A 21,463-nucleotide genomic window follows, 5' to 3' on the forward strand; every position below is an offset into this window, starting at 1 on the left:
GCTTCGGGAGAAGGAAATCAAACTCCCGGGGTCCCGTGCCAGATATTGCAAATCCAATTAGCTAGGAACTTGGTGTAAAACGTAAATAAAAACAGAAAACAATGATTTGCAAATCCTGTTAGACCTATATGCAATAAAATACACTACAAAGACAAGATATTTAAGGTTCAAACTAATCAACTTTATTGTTGTTTTGCAAATATTCGCTCATTTTGAGTTTGATGCTTTCAACACATTCCAAAAAAGCTGGGGCAGGAGCATGTTTTACACTGTGTTTTATCACGTTTCCTTTTAACAACACTCAAGCATTTGGGAACTGATTACACTATTGAATCTTTGTAGGTGGAATTCTTTCCCAATCTAGCTTGATGTACAGCTTCAATTACCCAACAGTCCAGCATCTCCGTTGTCGTATTTTGCACTTCATAATACACCACACATTTCAATTGGAGACAGGTCTGGACTACTGGCAGACCAGTCTAGTACCAGAACTCTTTTACTACAAAGCCACACTGTTGTAACACGAGCAGAATGTGGCTTGGCATTGTCTGGTTAAAATAAGCAGAGATGTCCCTGAAAAAGATGTCGCTTGGATGGCAACAGATGTTGCTCCAAAACATGTATGTATCTTTCAGCGAGAAAATGGTGCCTTCACAGATGCCAGGGGCACTTCTGATAGGGTTAATTATTAGATTATTTTACAAGAAAGTGTTTCATACACAGTTTAAAATATACAGGTTAAAAGGTTGATGTTAGAATTTATATAAAGCTAAAAACAAGAGTCACAGTGGATTGAGAGTTAAAATGATTTATATTTCATAATTCTTATTTTTTTGTCATGATTGTTGCATTTAAAAACATTGTCGGCATAAATATGGATATTATGTGCAGTCCTGCAGTTTGGTGATTCTCAGATCGATTGCTTTTGACAGAACCGTTTTGCGCCTGCGCAGAAGAAGCTTGGTTGCTCTTTTGAATAAAGCGACATGGAATAAAGACATTGGCTGCATCTACCTTCTTCATTGGACTCAAGAGTGACCACATACCTCTTCCAAACTGCGGGAGTAGAGGGCGCAACACACTAACACAACCCATACCATCACAGATGCTGGCTTTTGAACTTTGTGCTGATCGCAATCCCGTTAGTCCTTTTCCTCTTTGGTCTGGAGGACACAACGACCATAATTTCTACAAACAATCTGAAATGTGGACTTGTCAGACCTCAGAACACTTTTCAATTTTGCATCAGCCCATCTCAGATGAGCTCAGGTCCAGAGAAGCCTGCAGCATTTTTCTGGTTGTTGTTGATATGTGGCTTTTGCTTTGCATGGTAGAGTTTTAACTTGCACTTTTAGATGTAGCAATGAACTGTGTTAACTGACAATGGTTTTCCAGTGTTCTCGACCCCACATGGTAAAATCTGTTAAAGAATGATGTTGGTTTTTGATGCAGTGTCTCCTGAGGGATTAAAGGTCACAGACATTGAAGATGGTTTTCGGCCTTGCTGCTTACGTGCAGAGATTTCTCCAGATTCTTTTAATCTTTTGATCATATTATGGACTGTAGATGATCAAATCCATAAATCCCTTGAAATTTTATGTTTAGAAACATTGCTCTTAAACTATTTGCTCATGTAGTTGTTCACAAAGTGGTGAACCTCATCCTATCCTTGCTTGTGAACAACTGAGCCTTTCAAAGATGCTCCTATTATACTTAATAATGACACTCATCTGATACAGTTAACCTGTTCACCTGTGAGCTTTTCTGGAATGTGTTGCAAGCATCAATTTCAAAATGATAAAAGCATAGTTTATCAGTTTAAACATTAAATGTTGTGTCTCTGGAGTGTATTCAACTGCATATAGGTTGAATAGGTTTTATACAACTCTTCAACTTTCTTGGAAAAGGAATTTTATTTAATTTGTGCTGCTGTCCTCTCATCGATTGATTTTTTTCAGTTTGCTTTCTTGTTATACAAATTAATTCTCAAATTGTGGTTAAGATTTCAAAGTTTTAGTGGTCAAAAAACAAAATGTATTTAATCTGAACACAATACACAACAGGGTACTTCAAGATTCATGAGCTACCTTGTACAGTAACAGTGTGTTTCCAACAACATTGGTTTGATTCATTTTTTATTCTGGTTATTTAAACAACAATGAATTTGTGTTATAAGCTTCAGAAGATCTTGAAGCTTGTAAGTTTGAAATCCCCTGCCACTCGGATATAGGTGACGACATCCGTATCTGCACGATTAGGAAACTGGATTTCCTGTCCATCAGGAAGTTCCACCTCAAACACATCTCCAGAGAGTTTCAACACGATCTAAAACAGAAAGTATAGTTTTAATTGTTCAACAAAAACATCAGTCACAATTAAAGTAATCAACATGGCTACATTTTGCAACTGGAAGGAAAGGAAATTATTTTCTCTGTGCTTATAATGACCACTATTTCATATAAAAAACATGAACCAAGACCTGCTGGTTCAAAACAAATAAAACCATCTTTGGCTGTTGAAACCAGATGTCCTAAAGCCAGACTTCCTCACCTTCACATCACTGCCCCTCTGCAGAGGGTTGTGTATTTCCCTCTTTTCATCGCCCCAGCAACCTGCTGTCTTTGAGTTGCACACTATGACCACTCCATCTGCATCATCGTGGAAACGGGGGTTAAAGTGCAACGCCAGGTCATCTCAGCTCAAACCCAGGTCAATCTGGAACCTGTTTGGATTATCAATCTGATTTGTTCGTACAGCAAGTTTTCTGAGCTGAGCAGCACTCATTTATCAATAAATACAATTAAATAGATTTGACATACTAATGTTTTTGCATCAGCCGTGTTTTCTCTCAATCATGGACATTCAGGAATAAGTCAAATCCAAGCTTACAGCATATGCATAAATATAATATTTTTGTCTTACCTCTCAGCATCATGCAAAATTTCCCCCTTTACTTTCAGTTTGTCTCCAGGTCTCAAGTTCACATTCTTCAGTTCAAGTTCCTGAGAAAAGCAATTTGGGGTTACAAACATAATACAAATAGACATTTTAATAAATTTGAATATCATTGAAAATGATAAATAGTAATTTGAAACGTCTAATTAATTTTATAGATATAATTAGCAGTAAAATCTTTGAAGTGTTTATTTCTGTTAATTCTGATGCCTACAGCTAATGAGAATCAAGCATTTCTTTTCTCAGAAAGTTTGAAAATTACACAAGATGAAAAAATATGTTTTTTTAATGCAGATATGTTATGTTATTACCTACAAAATTGTGAGGAAGACTCCAGACATGACAGTTAGGGAACAATTATTGACACACTGCAAACAGGGTAAGCCACAAAAGGTCATTGCTAAAGAAGCTGGCTGTTCACATTGCTGTATCCAAGAATGTTAATGGAAAGTTTTGTGGAAGAAAAAGATGGGCAAGCAACAGGGATAACTGCAACCTTAAGAAAATTGTGATGCCCATTCAAGAGGGGGTAATTCATCAGGCATGCAAGGCTGCTGAAGTTAGTGCTTTAAGAACCGCCACACACTCTTAAGATCCAATTAAAGTTTCCAAAGTCACTGATTCTTTGGGGAATTATGCCCTCTGCTGGTGTTGGTCCAATGTATTTTATCAGGTCCAAAGTCAGCACAGCCATCTACCGGGAAATCTTTAGAGCATTTCATTCTTCTCCCTGCTAAAAAGCTGTGTAAAGAAGTTAATTTTTCAGCAGGACTTGGTAGTTGCCCACACTACCAAAAGTACCAACTCTTGCTTTTAATGACTAGCATCATTGTGCTTGATTAAGCAACTCACTGGGCTAACCTAAACCCTTTAAAGAATCTATGGAGAACTGTCAAGAAGAAGACCAGAGACACCAAAGCCAACTATAAAGACGACTTGAAGGACACCATTAAAGGAACTTGGTCTTCCAGAACACCTCAGCAGAGACACAAGCTGTTCACCCCCAAGCCACTCCACACTGATGCAGTAATTTATACAAAAGAAGCCCTGGCCAGATATTGAATGCAAAGACAGTCCTTGTACGCCGTGTGTCTCTTCCTGTGTGACAGAAGGAGGATAAGAGATTTAAATGTGAATGTTATATATGTATATAACACAAGCAGAGTAGCGCATGACCTGTCAACATTAACAGTATTACTGAATGAGCATCATGATTATCTCCATCATGACAGCCACATGATATGTTTAAATGCCCTACACCTCTGTTTAATCACTGCTGAAGAATTTAAATTGTAGTTAAGATCAGGAGGCTACTTTATCACAAAACAAGCATTGAATAATAGAGACTGTTTAGATATCTCTGAAGGTGGGACGGATTTTGTTTTTAGTTGAGAAGGTTCTTCAAGAGGATAAAGTAAAATCCCAAAGATTGAATCATGCTGTAAGCATTTTATTCAGTTTTTCTCTTGTAGAAAAAAACCTGGATAATTAAATTAATATTGTTGTGCTTCTTCCACACACATAAAAAAACAACAAAATATAGTTACAGCTAATTGTTACTTTAAAGATACTGACTTACATAAAAAAAATCTTGTAACAAGCTTTAAGGATACTTAAAAACCACATTGTACCTATGTGGTTTTTAAGTATGTAACAGATGTCACATTTTTAAATAAACAAAATAAATGAAACTAACAAAATAAATGTCTTATTTTAATTTTAGAAGATTTTTAACTGATTCAATATGTGTTCAGAAGCTGAAAAAAACTAGAATAACATAAATATGAACCTATTTTGTCTTTATAGAATAATAATCAGAGAAGTTTCATATGTATTGCTGTAGTTATTCTGGAGGCTACACCTGGAACATGATATTTACAAACTTAAGCATTGATAAACTAAAGTTATCTTACGTGAAAATAATAGTTTCTTTCTAAACGTTTTAAATACATTTTCTAGCTGATAAGTATGGACTTCATTCATTCATTTTTAGATGGATTATGTCGAACATGTGGTTTATTCGTTTATTTTCTTTTTCATTTGTCGCAACTTCCTTGAAGAAGTGATGTTTTATTTATGGCCACTAGAGGTCAATCTCTTCTTTTTTGCCAACCGCCAATAAAAACGAAGAAGAAGAAGAACGGAGGTCCCAGAAGCAGTGGTGGATATGATGAAAAAGAAAAAGGAAAAGGATACGAAATGTAGATTAGATTCAAGTATAATACAAGAATATATAAACAATTACTATCAATATGTTCAGATTTACATAGACGCATCAAAAACAGATGAAAAAATAGGAGTAGCATTTGTAATACCAGAATTTAAAATAAAAGTAGGAAAAAGAATTACAGATGGATTATCAGTATATTCAGGAGAATTATTAGCCATATTGTTAGCAGTGCAGTGGGTGGAGGATATAAAACCATTGAAAACAATCATTTGTTCAGACTCAAGTTCAGCATTATTAAGTTTAAAACATAATCATTCAGTGGGTAGACCAGACATTTTGTTGGAAATAAAACATACTTTATTTAGAATACAAAGAATGGGATTAATATTAGTGTCTTTATGGGTACCAGCACATGTAGGAGTTGGAGGGATGAGATGGCGGACAGGATAGCAAAGAAGGCAACACAAAACAACATTAGCTTTATAATTAATATTAGTAGGTCAGAGGCGAGAAATATAATTAAACAGAGAATCAGGAAAGAGTGGCAAAAAAGGTGGGATGAAGAGAGGAAAGGAAGATGGTTTTACAAAATCAACAAGATTGTAGGAGAAGTAAGAACTAGAAGAAGGAGTAGAAAAGAGGAAAGATTAATTACAAGATTAAGACTAGGACATACAGGACTTAATTCTACATTGTTCAAGATAAAGACACATAATACAGGAAAATGTGATCATTGTGGAGAGGAGGAAACAATAGAACATGTAATATTGAAGTGTCAGAAATGAACAAGAAAGAACCATTTTAAGGAGAGAATTTGTAGGTATTAAAGAAAATTTTATTTTGAGAGATACTTTGCAAAGAAGTTTAGGGAGCAAACATATTCAAATTATAATTAGATTTTTCAAAAGCACTAAATTAATAAATAGAATTTGATTGTTGTAATAGTAAATAAGATTTAAAACCATGAAGAACCACACTTCATACCAGTCGGTGGCGGTAATGCACATCATTACGTTATTTGCCAACTGCCAAAAATAATACAAGAAGAAGAACGGAGGTCTCTTTCTTCCTGGTAACAGTTTCCGCTACGTCGATGGAAGTGACAAATTAAGTAAACAGGGGCTGTCACTACATTTGCGTATATATAATTGTCAATAAAAAGCTCATTTTGAAAGAATATTCCTTCATGAGGAAGCTGCTTTATACCCGCTAAAGGTACTTTTAAAATAATGTTTATAAGGTGGGAGCATCTCCAATGCACCTGCCTGAAGCTAAACCAGCTGGCAGCCAATGAAGCAGTGTTAGCTTGCAATGTTTTGTCTTTACATCCGTTATTACAGTTAAACATTTCCCTTGTTTCTTTTCTTGAATATTATTCTAACTCTTCAGTTTTAACTATGTAATTTACTCAGGTGAAATTGTCTAATGTAGCTTGAACTGTGACTTAGCAGCTGTTTCTGCAGCCCTGATGGTGTCGCCGTTATTACCGTATCAGCGACAACGCTGACTGCTTCTGCAGCCTTTACTGTAATCATAACGTTAAGAAAATGCAGCTTACCTTGTTTTTATCATAAATCTTTTTAGGCACAGATTACAGATAAAATTGTTCTTCTTTTACAGGGACCTTTTATTTTGGGACTGTCCTGCGATGTTCACAGACATGGATTATGAGCTGGAGGAGGACAAACTGTGAGTCAGATTTGATTGAATGTTTTATAATCTGAGCCTGGCAAAAGTATTCACACCCCTTGGACGTTTCTGTATTTTGTCACATTTGAACCACAAACTTAAGTGTATTTGTTGAGATTTTATGTTATAGCAAGACAAAGTAATGCATAATAGTGATGTGGGAGTTAAAGACTACATGGTTTTCAACGATTTCTACAAATAAATATTTGATGTGTCATTAATATATATTCATCTCTCTTGAATATATATTCACTCTGCTGCTATGATTAAATTTATGTGAAACCAAACGCCTTATGAAGTTGAGATCACTTTTGTGTAGTCCTAATTATATTTTGCCACTAGCAATGTAGGCGACACAATTTGTCCAGATGAGACCAAAATTAAACTTCCTGGCCTACTTGCTAAATGACATATATGGCTACAAAATCTATAAAGCTCATCACTCTGAACACATTGTATCTCCACTGAAACATGGAGGTGGCACCAGCATCTTTCTGTGTATCATCTCAGCAGGGATAGGGAAGGTACTTAGAGTTGATAGAAAGATGGATGGGGCTAAATCCAGGAAAATCTGAAAGGAAAACCTGTTAGAGACTTAAGACTGGTGTAGAGGTTTACCTTCCAGGAGCTTAGGTCCCCTAACATACAACCAGAACTAAATGGGATAGTTTAGATCAGAGCATATTAATGTGTGTGGATGGTCCAGTCAAAGCTCAGATCTAAATCCAACTGAGAATATAGCAAGACTTATGGCAATACTTAAAAATGTATGTTTACAGACATTCTCCAGTTAATCTGATTAAATTTAAACTATTGTGCTAAAAAACAGGCAAACATTTCAGTCTCTAAATGTGTAAAGCTGTTAGAGACATAAAACCAAAAGGTGGTTCTATGCAATATTAACTCAGGAAGGCTGAAGACATTTGTCTGTCACAATTTTCAGATTTTTTTATTTCTACAATAATCCTAAATAACATTTTAAGTTGTGTAATTTTCCACCCGTATCCACTACTTTATGTGAGTCTATCACATAAAACCACAAACAAATATATTGAAGCTTGTTGTTGTAAAAGGACCAATGTGAAAAAATTTAAGAAGATGTAAATATTTTCGTAAGACACTATAGATGAACTGTACTTTTCCAATGTTACAGTCAGGTCCATAAACATTGGGACATTGCCTCATTTCTCATCGTTTTGGCTCTTAAAACCACCACAATAGATTTGAAATGAAACAACCAAGATGTGCTTAAACTGCAGACTTTCAGCTTTAATTTGAGTGTATTTACATTCAAATCAGGTGAACGGTGTAGGAATTACAATCGTTTGAATGTGTGCCTCCCCCTTTTCAAGGGACCAAAAGTAATGGGACAATTGGGTGCTCAGCTGTTCGATGTGCTCTTCCCTCAATATCCAATTCATAAGGAGCTGATGAAACGTCCAGAGTTCATTTCAAATGTGATATTTGCATTTTTCATACTGTCGCTGTTAATTCTCAATATGAGGTCCAAAGAGCTATCACCACCAGTGAAGCAAGCTATCATTAGGCTGAGAAATCAAAACAAACCCATCAGAGAGAGCAAAAATATTAGGCGTGGCCAAATCAACAGTTTGGAACATCATCAAAAAGAAAGAAGACACCGGTGAGCTCAACAACACCAAAAGACCCAGAACACCATGGATGATAAACATGATGGATGAACAAATAATTTTTTCCATGGTGAAGAAAAACTACTTCACAACAATAGGCCAGATCAAGAACACTCCAGGTGGTAGGTGTATGTGTATCAAAGGCAACAATCAACAGAAGAAGAGAATACAGAGGATTCAGCACAAGATGTAAACCATTGGTGAGCCTCAAAAACAGGAAGGCCAGATTAATGTTTACCAAAAAACATCTAAAAAACCTCCACAATTTAGGAACAACATCCTATCGACAGATGAGACAAAGATCAACTTGTACCAGAGTGATGGGAAGAGAAGAGTATCGAGAATGAAATAAAACTGTTCATGAGTGGAAACATGCCACCTCATTAATAAAGCATGGTGAAACAACGTAATGACATGGGCTTGTGTGGCTGCCAATGAGCAGCTGTTGGGGTGGTTTATAGTGCCAAAAAGATGAGAATTGAGTCGATGTCCCAATTTTTATAGACCTGACTGTATGTTTGTAAATTACAATGAAGATGAGCATTTCCAGTATTTGAGGGCCTTCGTTCTTCTTTTTTAAAATGTGCCCCTGCTCTAAACACTTTATTCAAATAGCTGAACCTGCCTCCAAGATCTGCAGGAGCCTCTCATTTATTTAAATCAGGGGTTTTCAACCATTTTCATTAGGAAAATATTTTAGTTTTGTGGATGTGCCAAACAATTGTCCATTGATCAACCTTTATTTTTTTCTCTGTTCATTATTTGCATCATATCAGAAAACCACCACTTTGTTTCAGTCTGTAAATGTACAAACATGATCTTTGATGCAACTTGTTTTGAGTTAGTAAAAATCAGATGCAGGTTGGAGACACCTGCTTTTATGCCTACATTGGAATCATCTTGTTTTCACTTCATTTTACTGTTAGATTCAAGACCTTTACATTTACCCAGGAGCTTGTTGCTCTTTATTTTTCTTAAAACAAAGTTTACACAAATGAGTTTGAATGTCATCAAAAAGAAAGCTGGCTAAATCTGGAATGGGCAGGTCTGAGCTCGCAGGAAAAATGAAACCTGTGTTGGCCATTAAAAGCTGGTTCATCTCTAAAGTATTAGTAAATATTGTAAATGTATTTTCTGAAATCGGCATCCAGTATCATTATTGATACCAAATATCCCCAAAACAGCTAAACCCAATTACACATTTGATTAATCTTTTCCTTACAGAGGGATACCGACGGTACCCGGCACTGTGACTCTGAAGAAAGATGCTAACAATCTTATCGGCATCAGCATTGGTGGTGGAGCTCAGTACTGTCCTTGCCTCTATATTGTCCAGGTAGGTACATGAACTCTGATAACTATAGTTCATATCTGACTTCCTGTTTTGCTAAAGTTCATATTTTATCAAATAAACATGTAGTGCTGTTAATTAACAGAACCATGGGGCCCAAATCGACAATTACAACTGCAACAGCTGTCTAAAGCTTCGCCTCACACCTTTATTTTTCTTTTCTTGTCTCACTTAAATGTTTTAGATTATCTAATAATTTGTTATATCAGACAAAGAAACCCTGAGTGGATATGAAAACGAGTTTTTAAATAAATATTTAAAAGCTGAACCTAGTAACTGGTTGTGTCACCCTGGCCAGCAACAACTGCCATCAAGCATTTGCAGTAATTGGTAACGAGTCTTTTAGAAGGCTTTGACCAATCATTCTTTGTTTTATTCATTCACATTGGAGAGTTTATAGCCAGTATAAAGCTATTTTGCAGCATCTTAGTCAGATCACAACTTTGACTTGGTCAATCCAAAACCTTGTTTTTTAGGCCGTCCCGAGGTCAACATGCAGGTGTAATTTGGATTTTAACCCTAGTGTGCTTGAGCCTAAGGTCACGAACTGATGGTGGAATATTCTCTGCTACAGATCAGTATCCATGGTTTCATTGATTCCAGCAAGTCGTCCAGGTCAAAGCAAGCAGCTGCAGACGATCACTACCACCACCATGCTTCACAGTCGGCATAATGATTTTGCTGAAATGCTGTTAGTTTTATGCCAGGTGAAGTGGGGCGTACTTTTGTCTCGTCAATCCAAAGAATATTTTCCAAAAAGTCTTGGGGTTCATCAGTGTGTTTTTGACAGATGTGTCATTTGTATCATCAGCAGTGGTTTGGCGTTGGAACTCTCTCATGGATGCCATTTTCACCCATTCTCTTCCTTGTTGTTAATCATGACCTTATTTCATTGAGGCCTGCAGTGCTTTAGATGTCGTTCTGGGTTCTTTTATGAGCTCCTGGATGAGTCATTGATGTGTATTTTTAGTAATTTGGTAGGTCGGACACTTCTTGGAAGGGTTACCACTGTACCATGTTTTTTCCATCTGTGGACAATGGCTCTCTGTGGTTCGCTGGAGCCCCAGAGCCTTAGAAATAGCTTTGTAAACCTCATAGATGTCAGTGACTTTGTTTCTTGTCTGTTTTTAAAGTTCCTCAGGTCGGGTCATGATGCGGCCCTTTTTGAGATCTTTTAGGCAACGTCAGATAAGTTCTATTTTAGTGACTTCTTTGTGTCAGGCGTGGGTGTAGATAGAGAAATTAAACTCAGCTTTACAAAAAATGTCATTAATCACAGGTAGTAAGGGGTGATTACTTTTTCCCATTGGGTTGGTTTTGATAATTTTGTTCCCCCAATTAATGAAATTATAATTTAAAAATTGCATTTTGAATTTTCTCCGGTTGTATTTGTCTGATCTGAAAATGCGTTTGGTCTGAAATGTTGTAACAAAAAAGGAGAAACTGAAGACACCTGTAAGGGCACCGTACCTTATTTTCATTCCTAGTTTATCTGGTTGAAACTGGGCCAGTAAAAGTTCATTTGAGTGTTACCGGTTATAGTGGGTGCTTTCGTCTTCCAGGTGTTTGATAACACTCCAGCTGCTCTGGATGGGACGCTGGCAGCAGGTGATGAAATCACAGGTGTGAACGGGAAAACGGTGAAAGGAAAAACAAAGGTGGAGGTGGCCAAGATGATCCAAGCTGTCCAGGTAATTGGGGTCTGGGAAGGGAAAAGCAGCTTCTTGTTAATCAGAGCACTGAGCTGTATGAGAACAAACAGTTTAGTGTTGGTTTCATGTACCAAAAATACAATTTCTTAAACATGCGTGTTTAAAATAAACCTTCTTATACTTTGATGCAACAGGGCTGTATTGTAAGGATTATTTTTGTCTTTTTAATCAGTCAGCCACAACTTTTCTTTCAGCAAAGATCTCCCTAATTATACCAAGATGCATATTATGGTTGCCAAAAGGGGTGGAATTATACTTCATCGTTCCCTGTTAGTTTATCTCTATAATAAATGTAATTTTGGCCCAAGAGCAGCATATTATCAAACATTCAGTGAATAGACTTTTGACACATTCCCATAACTCAGAATAGAGCTCCTCAAGCTTCACAGGAGATGATGCTGCTTGTTGAAACCTGAGTAAAAAATATATAAAACACTGCATTTACGACCTTTGAAACATTTTAGCGTGGCTGTTTGAATTTATTTAAAGGTGAAAGCAGCTATGATAAAAATATAAATTTCATACCTGAACCTAATTAAACCAAACCAGAAAAAAAATTGACGTTTAAAACTTTTTCTAGGTCAGTGACCAATTAGTGAAGAACTGGCACTTTCAGGTTTTAATAAACTGTTGCAGCTGAATGATTGGCTGGAACAAACATACAGCTCCTATAAGTGGAGCTTTCACCAGTCTGTTTTGGGCTAATTAGGTTAGTTACATGTTGCAGTTTTAGGTCGACTGGAATAAAGGTAAAAAAGATGCATGTATCTGCATCAAAGGCAAAAAATATCAGAACAAAAAGCTGTACTTAATAAAGACTACAAAATTGGAAATAAGCAATTACAGAAATTTAAAACAAATTAAAGGAGAAAGCATTTATGTGAGTGAGCTATGAGATAATTGGTAAAAAAAAAAATCTGGAATTGAATTCAGAAAAAAAATACAGCACTGAAAACAAGGTTTCATGTGACAAAAGAAAAGGAGTCACTGAATACTCAAAATGAATCATGTTGAATAAAATTATCCTTCAACTCTGCTTTGATGCAGATGTCAGGAAACATAAATATGACTGCAGGAATAAAACCACTAATCTTCCGAAGTCTCTGATAATATGGGCTTGAGTTATAGGTGGAGGACCAGAGAAGATGGCAGTCATCGTCATGCTTGTAAATATACAACCCGAACATTAACATTTTTTTCATTGAATAAATCTGTGCTTGGAGATATTTATTTTTTCAGCATGATATAACAGTTTAAGATTGAGTGTTTCTTTCTTTATGAAATGTGTAAAATATGACCAATGACCTTTCTCTGTCTGAAACATTGATTCATCCTGCAAAGCTGATGTCAGCTGATGCTTGGGAGAGCTGGAAAAAATGTTTTTCATAAGTTACAGGAAGTTAAAGTTATCATAAAAACCAAGAAAAATGCAATATGGACAACTAATTGATCTTTTTAATTCCACAATTTATTCTTACCTTCTGAAAAACTGCAATAAATAACAGAAAGTCTAATGAAAATGTCCTATTTAATTAATCACTTACATTCATTTTAGTATTTCCTTTCTTTTAGAGGAGTTTTAACATAAGTTTTGCTTCGACTTCCTTGAATCTGCAGCTACAGCACATCATTAATACCTGCATGGCATTCCTTGTTCAACTGAGGCATATCTGAGAGTTTATTGAATTTTAATGTAAATTTTATCATAACACAAAGACCCTTCTACTGAACAGACTTGTAAGCAAATCAGGATGTGTTTTGTAGAATGTTTACACCAATCCTTAGTTTTTAAATGTCCAACGGGGTGAAGTTATAACAACTAAACTTAATAAATATTACTCAGAATACAGAGTTTAAAAACCCAAACAGAAATTGATGCCCACAAAGCAAACAAAGATAACTAACGTTTTTGTCCTGTCGCAGTCAGAGCATGAGTCCAGAGCTCAACTTTGGCTAGAAGAGAAGAGGGGTTTAACTTGCTTGCTAAGCTGTTTGAATGAGTTCAGGATAATAGGAAGCTTGTGGCGAAACGTCACCAATGCAGAGTGTTGTTTTTGACTTTGTTCACACAGAAACATTCCACGACTTCCTGCGTCCTGGGATAAAAACCGGCTGCAGTGGAGGAATTAAAGGATTAAACTGTGCTGCCGTTACTTTTTAAGGCCCATATTGCACTTTAATGTCACCATTTTCTCCCTATTATGCATTTAGCCTCTAATACTAAAATAAACGACTGTCTTCTATTTTCTATAAAGCAGCATAAATGAAAGATTCAGTGTCGTTTTAGCATCAGCTGTATTTTTTGCCTTCTGATATATCTGTTTATGTGTTCCCAGGGAGAGGCAGTAATTCACTACAACAAGCTGCAGGCCGACCCAAAACAAGGAAAATCTTTAGATATCGGTCGGTTCTTCACTCATCACATGCATGCATTTAGTCACGTTTAAGCTGGAGCTGTTGTTGGTTTGAAAGCATCCCTTTCAATCCTATTTTATTATGTTTCAGTGTTAAAAAAAGTAAAACATCGTCTGGTGGAGAACATGAGCTCTGGTACCGCAGATGCTCTTGGACTCAGCAGAGCTATTCTATGCAATGGTAAGAGTGTGTTTTTTTTTAATTCAAATGTAAATTTACTACAGCTTAATTACTGTGGAAGTCCTTTTATTAGCACACTTGTCTTTGTAGACGGCCTGGTGAAAAGACTGGAAGAGCTGGAGAAAACAGCGGAGCTTTACAAAGGTAAAGAGACCAAAACGTTTTCCTTTGAACGAAGAGGTTGCTCCCTAATCTAGTCTTAGAAAATCAAATACGCTTGGTAACTATGTTAACAAATATGATCACATATATATATTAGTGGTGTAACAGTATAAATAGGTTACTGTTTGGTACGAACTTTGGTTTTGAGGATTCTGTTCAGTGTGGGTTCATGGAGCAAATAACCCAATCAGAAACCCAAAGAGACAAACTATCCCAGCTCAGAGGGGTTCCTACAGCAAAAGCTCTGTATAACAAGCTAGTTTGGTTTCCTGGTAAATTCACTTTAACACAAATTTTTTTTATATAAACATAAATTTAAAAATAGTAAAATGTACAAAATGACAGCTTGTTTCAATTAATTTGTTTTAATTTTATGTTAAATTGACTCAACGGCCACTTGATTAGTTACACCTGGTCAATTTCTTGTTGCCACGAAGAGTGAATCAGCCAATCACGTGGCACAAACCTGATGCATTAATGCAACTAGACGTGGCGAAGATCACTTGTTGAAGTTCAAACTGAGCATCTGAATGGTGGAGAAAGGGGATTGAAGTGACTTTGAGCTTAACATGGCTGTTGGGGCCTGACAGACTGGTTTGAGTATTTCAGAAACCGTTGATTTACGGGGATTTCACACACAACCCACTCAGGGGTCAGCCTGATAGAAAGGCTCAATAACCAGTTGTTACAAACAAGGTATGGAGAATACCAACTCTGAAAGCACAACACATCAAACCTAGAAGCACATGGGCTACAGCAGCAGACGACCACACCGAGTGCTACTTCTGTCAGTAAAAAAAAAAAACGGAGGCTTTTATTCACTACTTGAATAAAGACTGCTTCCTGAGCTCACAAAATTACAAACTGGTTTCTTGAACGTGACCAGTTTACTGTACTCCAGTGGTCTCCAAGGTGACCAGATCTCAATCCAGTGGTGCATCTTTAGGATGTGGTGGAAGCAGATATGTGGATGATGAAAAGGCAGCTGAGCAGTCTGCAGCTACAATGTGATGCTCAATATGGAGCAAAATGTGAGCAATGTTTCTGACAACTAGTCGAATCAACGGCATGAAGAACCAGGGCTGTTCTGAAGCAAAAGCAGGTCCAAACAAGCACTCGCCAGGTTTATCTGATTAAGCCAATATGAAACTGAAGACCTTCACCTAAAATTATAAAATGTAAACGTGTTTGCAATAGCAATAACAGCACATGTACACATGCTCTCCTGGACGAGAGAGAAGCATTCACTGGCTGGCTGTATGTTCCTGTGAGTGCCGTTGGTACCATGGCGTCTTGGTGGATGCATGTACTGTTACACCTGTGTATACAAGGTCATTTAAATCAAATTCAATGTCATTATTGTGTTTTTGTGCTTGCAGGACTGATGGAGCACACAAAGCGGCTGCTCAGAGCTTTCTTTGAGCTTTCTCAAACTCATAGAGGTCTGTTGCTATCAACCAATAGTTGAATGGCATAATGAAGCAATAAAGCTAAACTATAACTTTTTTCTTCACTTTGCGTAGCAAAACAATGTGTGTCAGTTTATATCAATTTTTGTGTCTTATATAAAGTTTCAAACAGATTAGAGACTAAGGCATATTAGCTATGCCTGGTGTTGGCTGTTTTTTATACTTTTATGGTATTTAGTCTATTAATTAGCGTAAAATCAGATCCTCAGCCAAAGCCTTACATAGTTGCACCCACATTAGTTGGAGATTAATGCAATTAATATAATTTATCAGCTGACTAACCACATTTATGCACATATTTTTATTCTCTTTTCATTCTAAATAAAAAAGTGAGCAAAACCTTTAGCATCTGTATGTAATTATTGTTGTATAAACATTTTTTACCTAATATAAATCTTTACATTTATCTTCTGTGTCTGACATGCTGTTACTGACCTTTTCAGGGTTCGGAGATGTATTTTCTATCATCGGTGTGAGAGAGCCGCAGGCTGCTGCCAGCGAGGCTTTCGTGAAGTTTGCTGATGCTCATCGAAACATCGAGAAATATGGAATTCAGCTGTTAAAAACCATCAAGCCTGTAAGTGCAGAAAGCATAGTTTTATTCTGAATGGATTTCTAGCACTGAAAACGCACAGAAAGCTAATTATTTTGTTTGCATTCCATTAATTCATGTGCATTCAAACATCTATTGTGTTGTATTTTTAGTCCCCCTTCTTAACCCTTGTGTCTTGACTTTCAGATGCTCCATGATCTGAACACGTACCTCCATAAGGCCATACCAGACACCAAGCTCACCATCCGCAAGTACCTGGATGTAAAGTTTGAATACCTGGTGAGGACACGGCATCGTGTTTTTCTGCTTTCATACACGACACAACTCATTATCATCAGCGTTAGATCTGCTGGATGGGTTTGCTGCAACTTCTCATGTTTTTCAGTCATACTGCCTGAAGGTGAAGGAAATGGATGATGAAGAATACACCAGCATTGTGAGTACTATTGTCTCCTTAGTAGCTTTTACATTGATACTTTATTAGGTATCCAAACTGCTGATTTATTAAGTAAGTAAGTTAAAAAAATAAATTGGATTTATGCACTTTTTGTAACGTTTGAATTCATAAACATCAAATTAAACAGGAGTTAATGCAGGATTATTGTCCATTCGTCAACAAGCCATCCTCTGCGCTTTATGGGTTTTACTATCATATGATTTTAGGCTTTTGATATTTTTCTTTATTTTAGAATAAAATGTATGATTTGTTTGCTCACATTTAAAAATCACCAGTGACAGCTCTATTCTGGTCCAAAAGCAATAAATTAAGGCTGTTAACGTGCAATTCACTTAGTTTAACTATATTCAAATCGTTTTTTGATAATAATTATATTATTACCAGACTGCATAGGTTTTCTTCTGACATTTTCCAGATTAATTTAGGATACCTCCGTCCCTCAGCAGAGTTTTCCTATATGTTTTCCATATAATAATTACCATAAAATCTGTAACCACAACCATCAGTTAGACACCCTGCATTTTACTGCGAACAGTTTATCCACTGAGCTTTGGATTATCAAAGCAAACTGTGTAAATGTGTCGAGATGTAAAGAAGACCGTGTCCACCTGTACTTTACCCTTTAGCATTCAGTTTATAACAACTCATTTCATCAGATTCATTTTTGTTCTTAATGGCTTTTACTGTATGATAAATGTTTCCAGTGTAAACAGCTATCTTGTTTTTCTGCCTTTGTTCTGTATTATACAGGTTTCCTCTGTTCTTTTTTAAAACATTTGTATGTTTCAGATCAAACTAACTTTAGTGCCAGGCAAAGATAATCTGAGGAAGTGCAAAAAGTAGTTTTAAATAATGATTTCATTTCTAAAGTGAATGAAACTACCTGAGCTAACCTGGTTCTGTGTAAAAGTATGACTGCCCCCTTGTTAAGCCATACATTTACTGTGATTAACAACATTTTTGGTTCAATCGCACCAGCTTCATGGAATGCTGATAACTGCCAGACCTGCAGAATCAAGAAATCACTTCTATAGGACCTGTCGGACTACCTGAAGTAGACTAAACGTTGTCAAAAAGCAACATATCATCATCCAATCTAAAAATCCAAGAACAGGCATGAAACAGTCATTTAAATCTATCAGTCTGAAAAGGCTACAAAGACTTTTCTAAAGCTTTGAGGCTGCAGAGAACCAGAGTGACAGCAATTATCCATAAATGGACAAGACAGGGAACAGTGGTGGACCTTCCAAGGAGTGGCTGGGCTACCAAAATTACTCCAAAAGTCCATCGACAACTCATCCAGGATGTCACAGAAAAACCCAAAACAACATCTAAAGCTCCTCAGGCCTCACTTATCTCAGCTAAGGTGTGTCTTCTTGATTCAACAATAAAGAGCAGACCAGGCAAAAATGGCATCCATGAGAGAGATGCAAGGCCAAATCCACTCCTGAACTACAAGAGCGAAAGATCCGTCTCACATTTGCCAAAGAACATCTTGACGGTCCAGAATCTCTTGGCAAAGTCTTCTGAGAAAATGGTACCTTTTGAATAGTATGTATCCCATAACATCTGGTGTAGAAATTCAGAGGAAGAATATCATACCTACAGTCAAACGTAGTGGGTGTAGTGTGATGATCTGGAGCTGCCTTGTTGAAGGACAATGTTCATCAATCTTTGCTAAAAAAACAAAACAAAACAAAAAACAAAAAGGTTTTGCAGCGATTTAGTTAAAGTCTGGACTCGGAACCGATTGAGATGCAGTGGCATGACCTTTAAACAGGTCACCGTTGATTAAAAACAATTCAGCACAGCGATGATTCTTCTACAGACTCATTGCCACTGACTGCAGAAGCTTAATAGTAGTTGTTTCCTATAAGGGGGCACAAAACATTAGCGGTTCAATTACTTTCTCACATAAGGTCAGGTGGGTTGGGGTAGTTTCTTCCCTTAACAAATTATTGACAACATAAAAAACTGCTTTTTTATTTACTCAGGTTATTTTGTCTGAGATTGGAATTTGTTTGATCTGAAGGCTTTAAATGTGACAAAAACACAAGAACGGTTGAAATCTGTAATTTAATCTCTTTTTTTTAATATGCTGTTTTAACATGAACATGTTGAACATCTTCCACAGGCCATGGGAGAACCTTTGTATCGCGTGAGCACCGGGAACTACGAGTACCGTTTGGTACTAAGGTGTAGACAGGAAGCTCGGGCCCGCTTTGCTAAGATGAGGAAGGATGTTTTGGAGAAGATCGAGTTGTTGGATCAAAAACATGGTTTGTTCTTCTTCAGCTGTTTTATACAGGTTATTTATTACATTACAAAGAAGCAAGTTGCAAAAATAAACATCTGTCTTGTGGTAGTGAATCAGAGATCTGATGTTGTTGGAATGTATGAAGTTGTTAATGAAAATATGTAAAGTGAAGTAGTTGGACCCAAACCTTAGCCTAAGTAGCATCTCCCAGACATGTAGCCACAACCCAGTAAAGATTTGACTTCTCTGCCTCTACAGTTCAGGACATTGTGTTCCAGCTGCAGCGCTTTGTCTCAGGCATGTCTCATTACTACGACGACTGCTACGCCGTCCTGAAGGAGGCGGACGTGTTCCCCATTGAAGTGGACCTGTCCCGCACTATGCTCAACTACAGCAGCCAGTCGCTGTCGTGCACTGATGAGGACGAGGAGGACGGAGGAGGCGGAGAGGAGGGAGGGAGCACGCAGGCAGAGAACGGCACGGAGAAACTGATTGATGATGAATGAGTGTTTGTGATTTAAAAGCACGTACATTTAACATGAACACTCTGTTTTATGCAGTGGAATATAGCAGCTGAAAAAATGTGTGCTGTTATAACAAAGCTGAATATGATTTTATGTTAATTTTACTGTATTTTATTATGTCAATGTTTGACTCAGCAATTTATTTAAACCCATTCTCTTGCATTTTTATATTTCTTCATGACTGGGTGATTTTATTTAAATTTCTGGAGGTGTGTTTACTACTTCATAGTGGGATTACTAAGTTTATGGTGTGCCTTTTTTACTCTATCTTAGAGTTTCATGGGTTTCTGGTGTTTGTCAGTCTATATGAAACTGAATGTTGTAACTTATTTCCTCTATTATTTGCTGCACACTTTGCAACAGCAACTTATTCAACTAACTTATATTTTTTTCTTACGAAAAATGTATCGGCTTAAAAATCCCATCCTTTACAAATGTCAGTGTTTGAACGAAAGTTACAATCCCCTGCAACATCAAAAAGCTTGTTAAATGAGGCTGTTACATGTAGATTCTTTGTCTTTAGGGGAGATTGTATTGATTTACCACAGAGTGCAGCTGCAAAATGAAGTAAAAATTCTATTTTTATTTATATTCAGTTTATTGCAAATAACACTATGCTTTTGCATTCCAGCCTTACACTAAAAACAAAAGGGTTGTCTTGCATTGAAAAACCAAGTGCACATACAACCCCATAGAGCTTTACTATGCTGTTAGCACTTCATTAAAATAAGTGTAAAACTGGATAGTCCCGGTGATGCTGTGTATCATATCATTACCACTTTATTTATTATGTTCTTTTTTTCTAAAATTATATTTAAAAGTTAGACTTATTCTAAAAAAGAAAGAAAAACTGATCCAGTATACAGGTCCTTCTCAAAATATTAGCATATTGTGATAAAGTTCATTATTTTCCATAATGTCATGATGAAAATTTAACATTCATATATTATAGATTCATTGCACACTAACTGAAATATTTCAGGTCTTTTATTGTCTTAATACGGATGATTTTGGCATACAGCTCATGAAAACCCAAAATTCCTATCTCACAAAATTAGCATATTTCATCCGACCAATAAAAGAAAAGTGTTTTTAATACAAAAAACGTCAACCTTCAAATAATCATGTACAGTTATGCACTCAATACTTGGTCGGGAATCCTTTGGCAGAAATGACTGCTTCAATGCGGCGTGGCATGGAGGCAATCAGCCTGTGGCACTGCTGAGGTCTTATGGAGGCCCAGGATGCTTCGATAGCCTTCAGCTCATCCAGAGTGTTGGGTCTTGAGTCTCTCAACGTTCTCTTCACAATATCCCACAGATTCTCTATGGGGTTCAGGTCAGGAGAGTTGGCAGGCCAATTGAGCACAGTGATACCATGGTCAGTAAACCATTTACCAGTGGTTTTGGCACTGTGAGCAGGTGCCAGGTCGTGCTGAAAAATGAAATCTTCATCTCCATAAAGCTTTTCAGCAGATGGAAGCATGAAGTGCTCCAAAATCTCCTGATAGCTAGCTGCATTGACCCTGCCCTTGATAAAACACAGTGGACCAACACCAGCAGCTGACACGGCACCCCAGACCATCACTGACTGTGGGTACTTGACACTGGACTTCTGGCATTTTGGCATTTCCTTCTCCCCAGTCTTCCTCCAGACTCTTGCACCTTGATTTCCGAATGACATGCAGAATTTGCTTTCATCTGAAAAAAGTACTTTGGACCACTGAGCAACAGTCCAGTGCTGCTTCTCTGTAGCCCAGGTCAGGCGCTTCTGCTGCTGTTTCTGGTTCAAAAGTGGCTTGACCTGGGGAATGCGGCACCTGTAGCCCATTTCCTGCACACTCCTGTGCACGGTGGCTCTGGATGTTTCTACTCCAGACTCAGTCCACTGCTTCCGCAGGTCCCCCAAGGTCTGGAATCG

At 37.1% G+C, this 21,463-nt stretch overlaps 2 protein-coding genes across 2 annotated transcripts; one reads left to right on the top strand and one right to left on the bottom strand.

Moving 5' to 3' along the window:
* Positions 1 to 2,136: 2,136 nt before the first annotated feature.
* On the bottom strand, positions 2,137 to 3,649 carry LOC124863071 (galectin-1-like). The gene is given in 4 exon segments (XM_047357324.1): positions 2,137 to 2,325; positions 2,551 to 2,722; positions 2,923 to 3,002; positions 3,644 to 3,649. Coding segments are annotated over 4 exon segments (405 nt in total). The 3' UTR covers positions 2,137 to 2,178.
* Positions 3,650 to 6,186: 2,537 nt separating this feature from the next.
* LOC124862510 (PRKCA-binding protein-like) lies at positions 6,187 to 19,705 on the top strand. Its single transcript, XM_047356466.1, has 13 exons — positions 6,187 to 6,340; positions 6,746 to 6,814; positions 9,688 to 9,799; positions 11,377 to 11,505; positions 13,863 to 13,929; positions 14,032 to 14,121; positions 14,212 to 14,265; positions 15,663 to 15,725; positions 16,196 to 16,329; positions 16,492 to 16,584; positions 16,691 to 16,741; positions 18,897 to 19,041; positions 19,278 to 19,705. Exons 2-13 carry the CDS (start codon positions 6,774 to 6,776, stop codon positions 19,523 to 19,525), a joined length of 1,227 nt encoding a protein of 408 aa, XP_047212422.1. The 5' UTR covers positions 6,187 to 6,340; positions 6,746 to 6,773; the 3' UTR covers positions 19,526 to 19,705.
* Positions 19,706 to 21,463: the final 1,758 nt, after the last annotated feature.

Source organism: Girardinichthys multiradiatus, chromosome X (genome assembly GCF_021462225.1).
Source record: "Girardinichthys multiradiatus isolate DD_20200921_A chromosome X, DD_fGirMul_XY1, whole genome shotgun sequence".
In the NCBI taxonomy this organism is placed as follows: Eukaryota; Metazoa; Chordata; class Actinopteri; order Cyprinodontiformes; family Goodeidae; genus Girardinichthys; species Girardinichthys multiradiatus.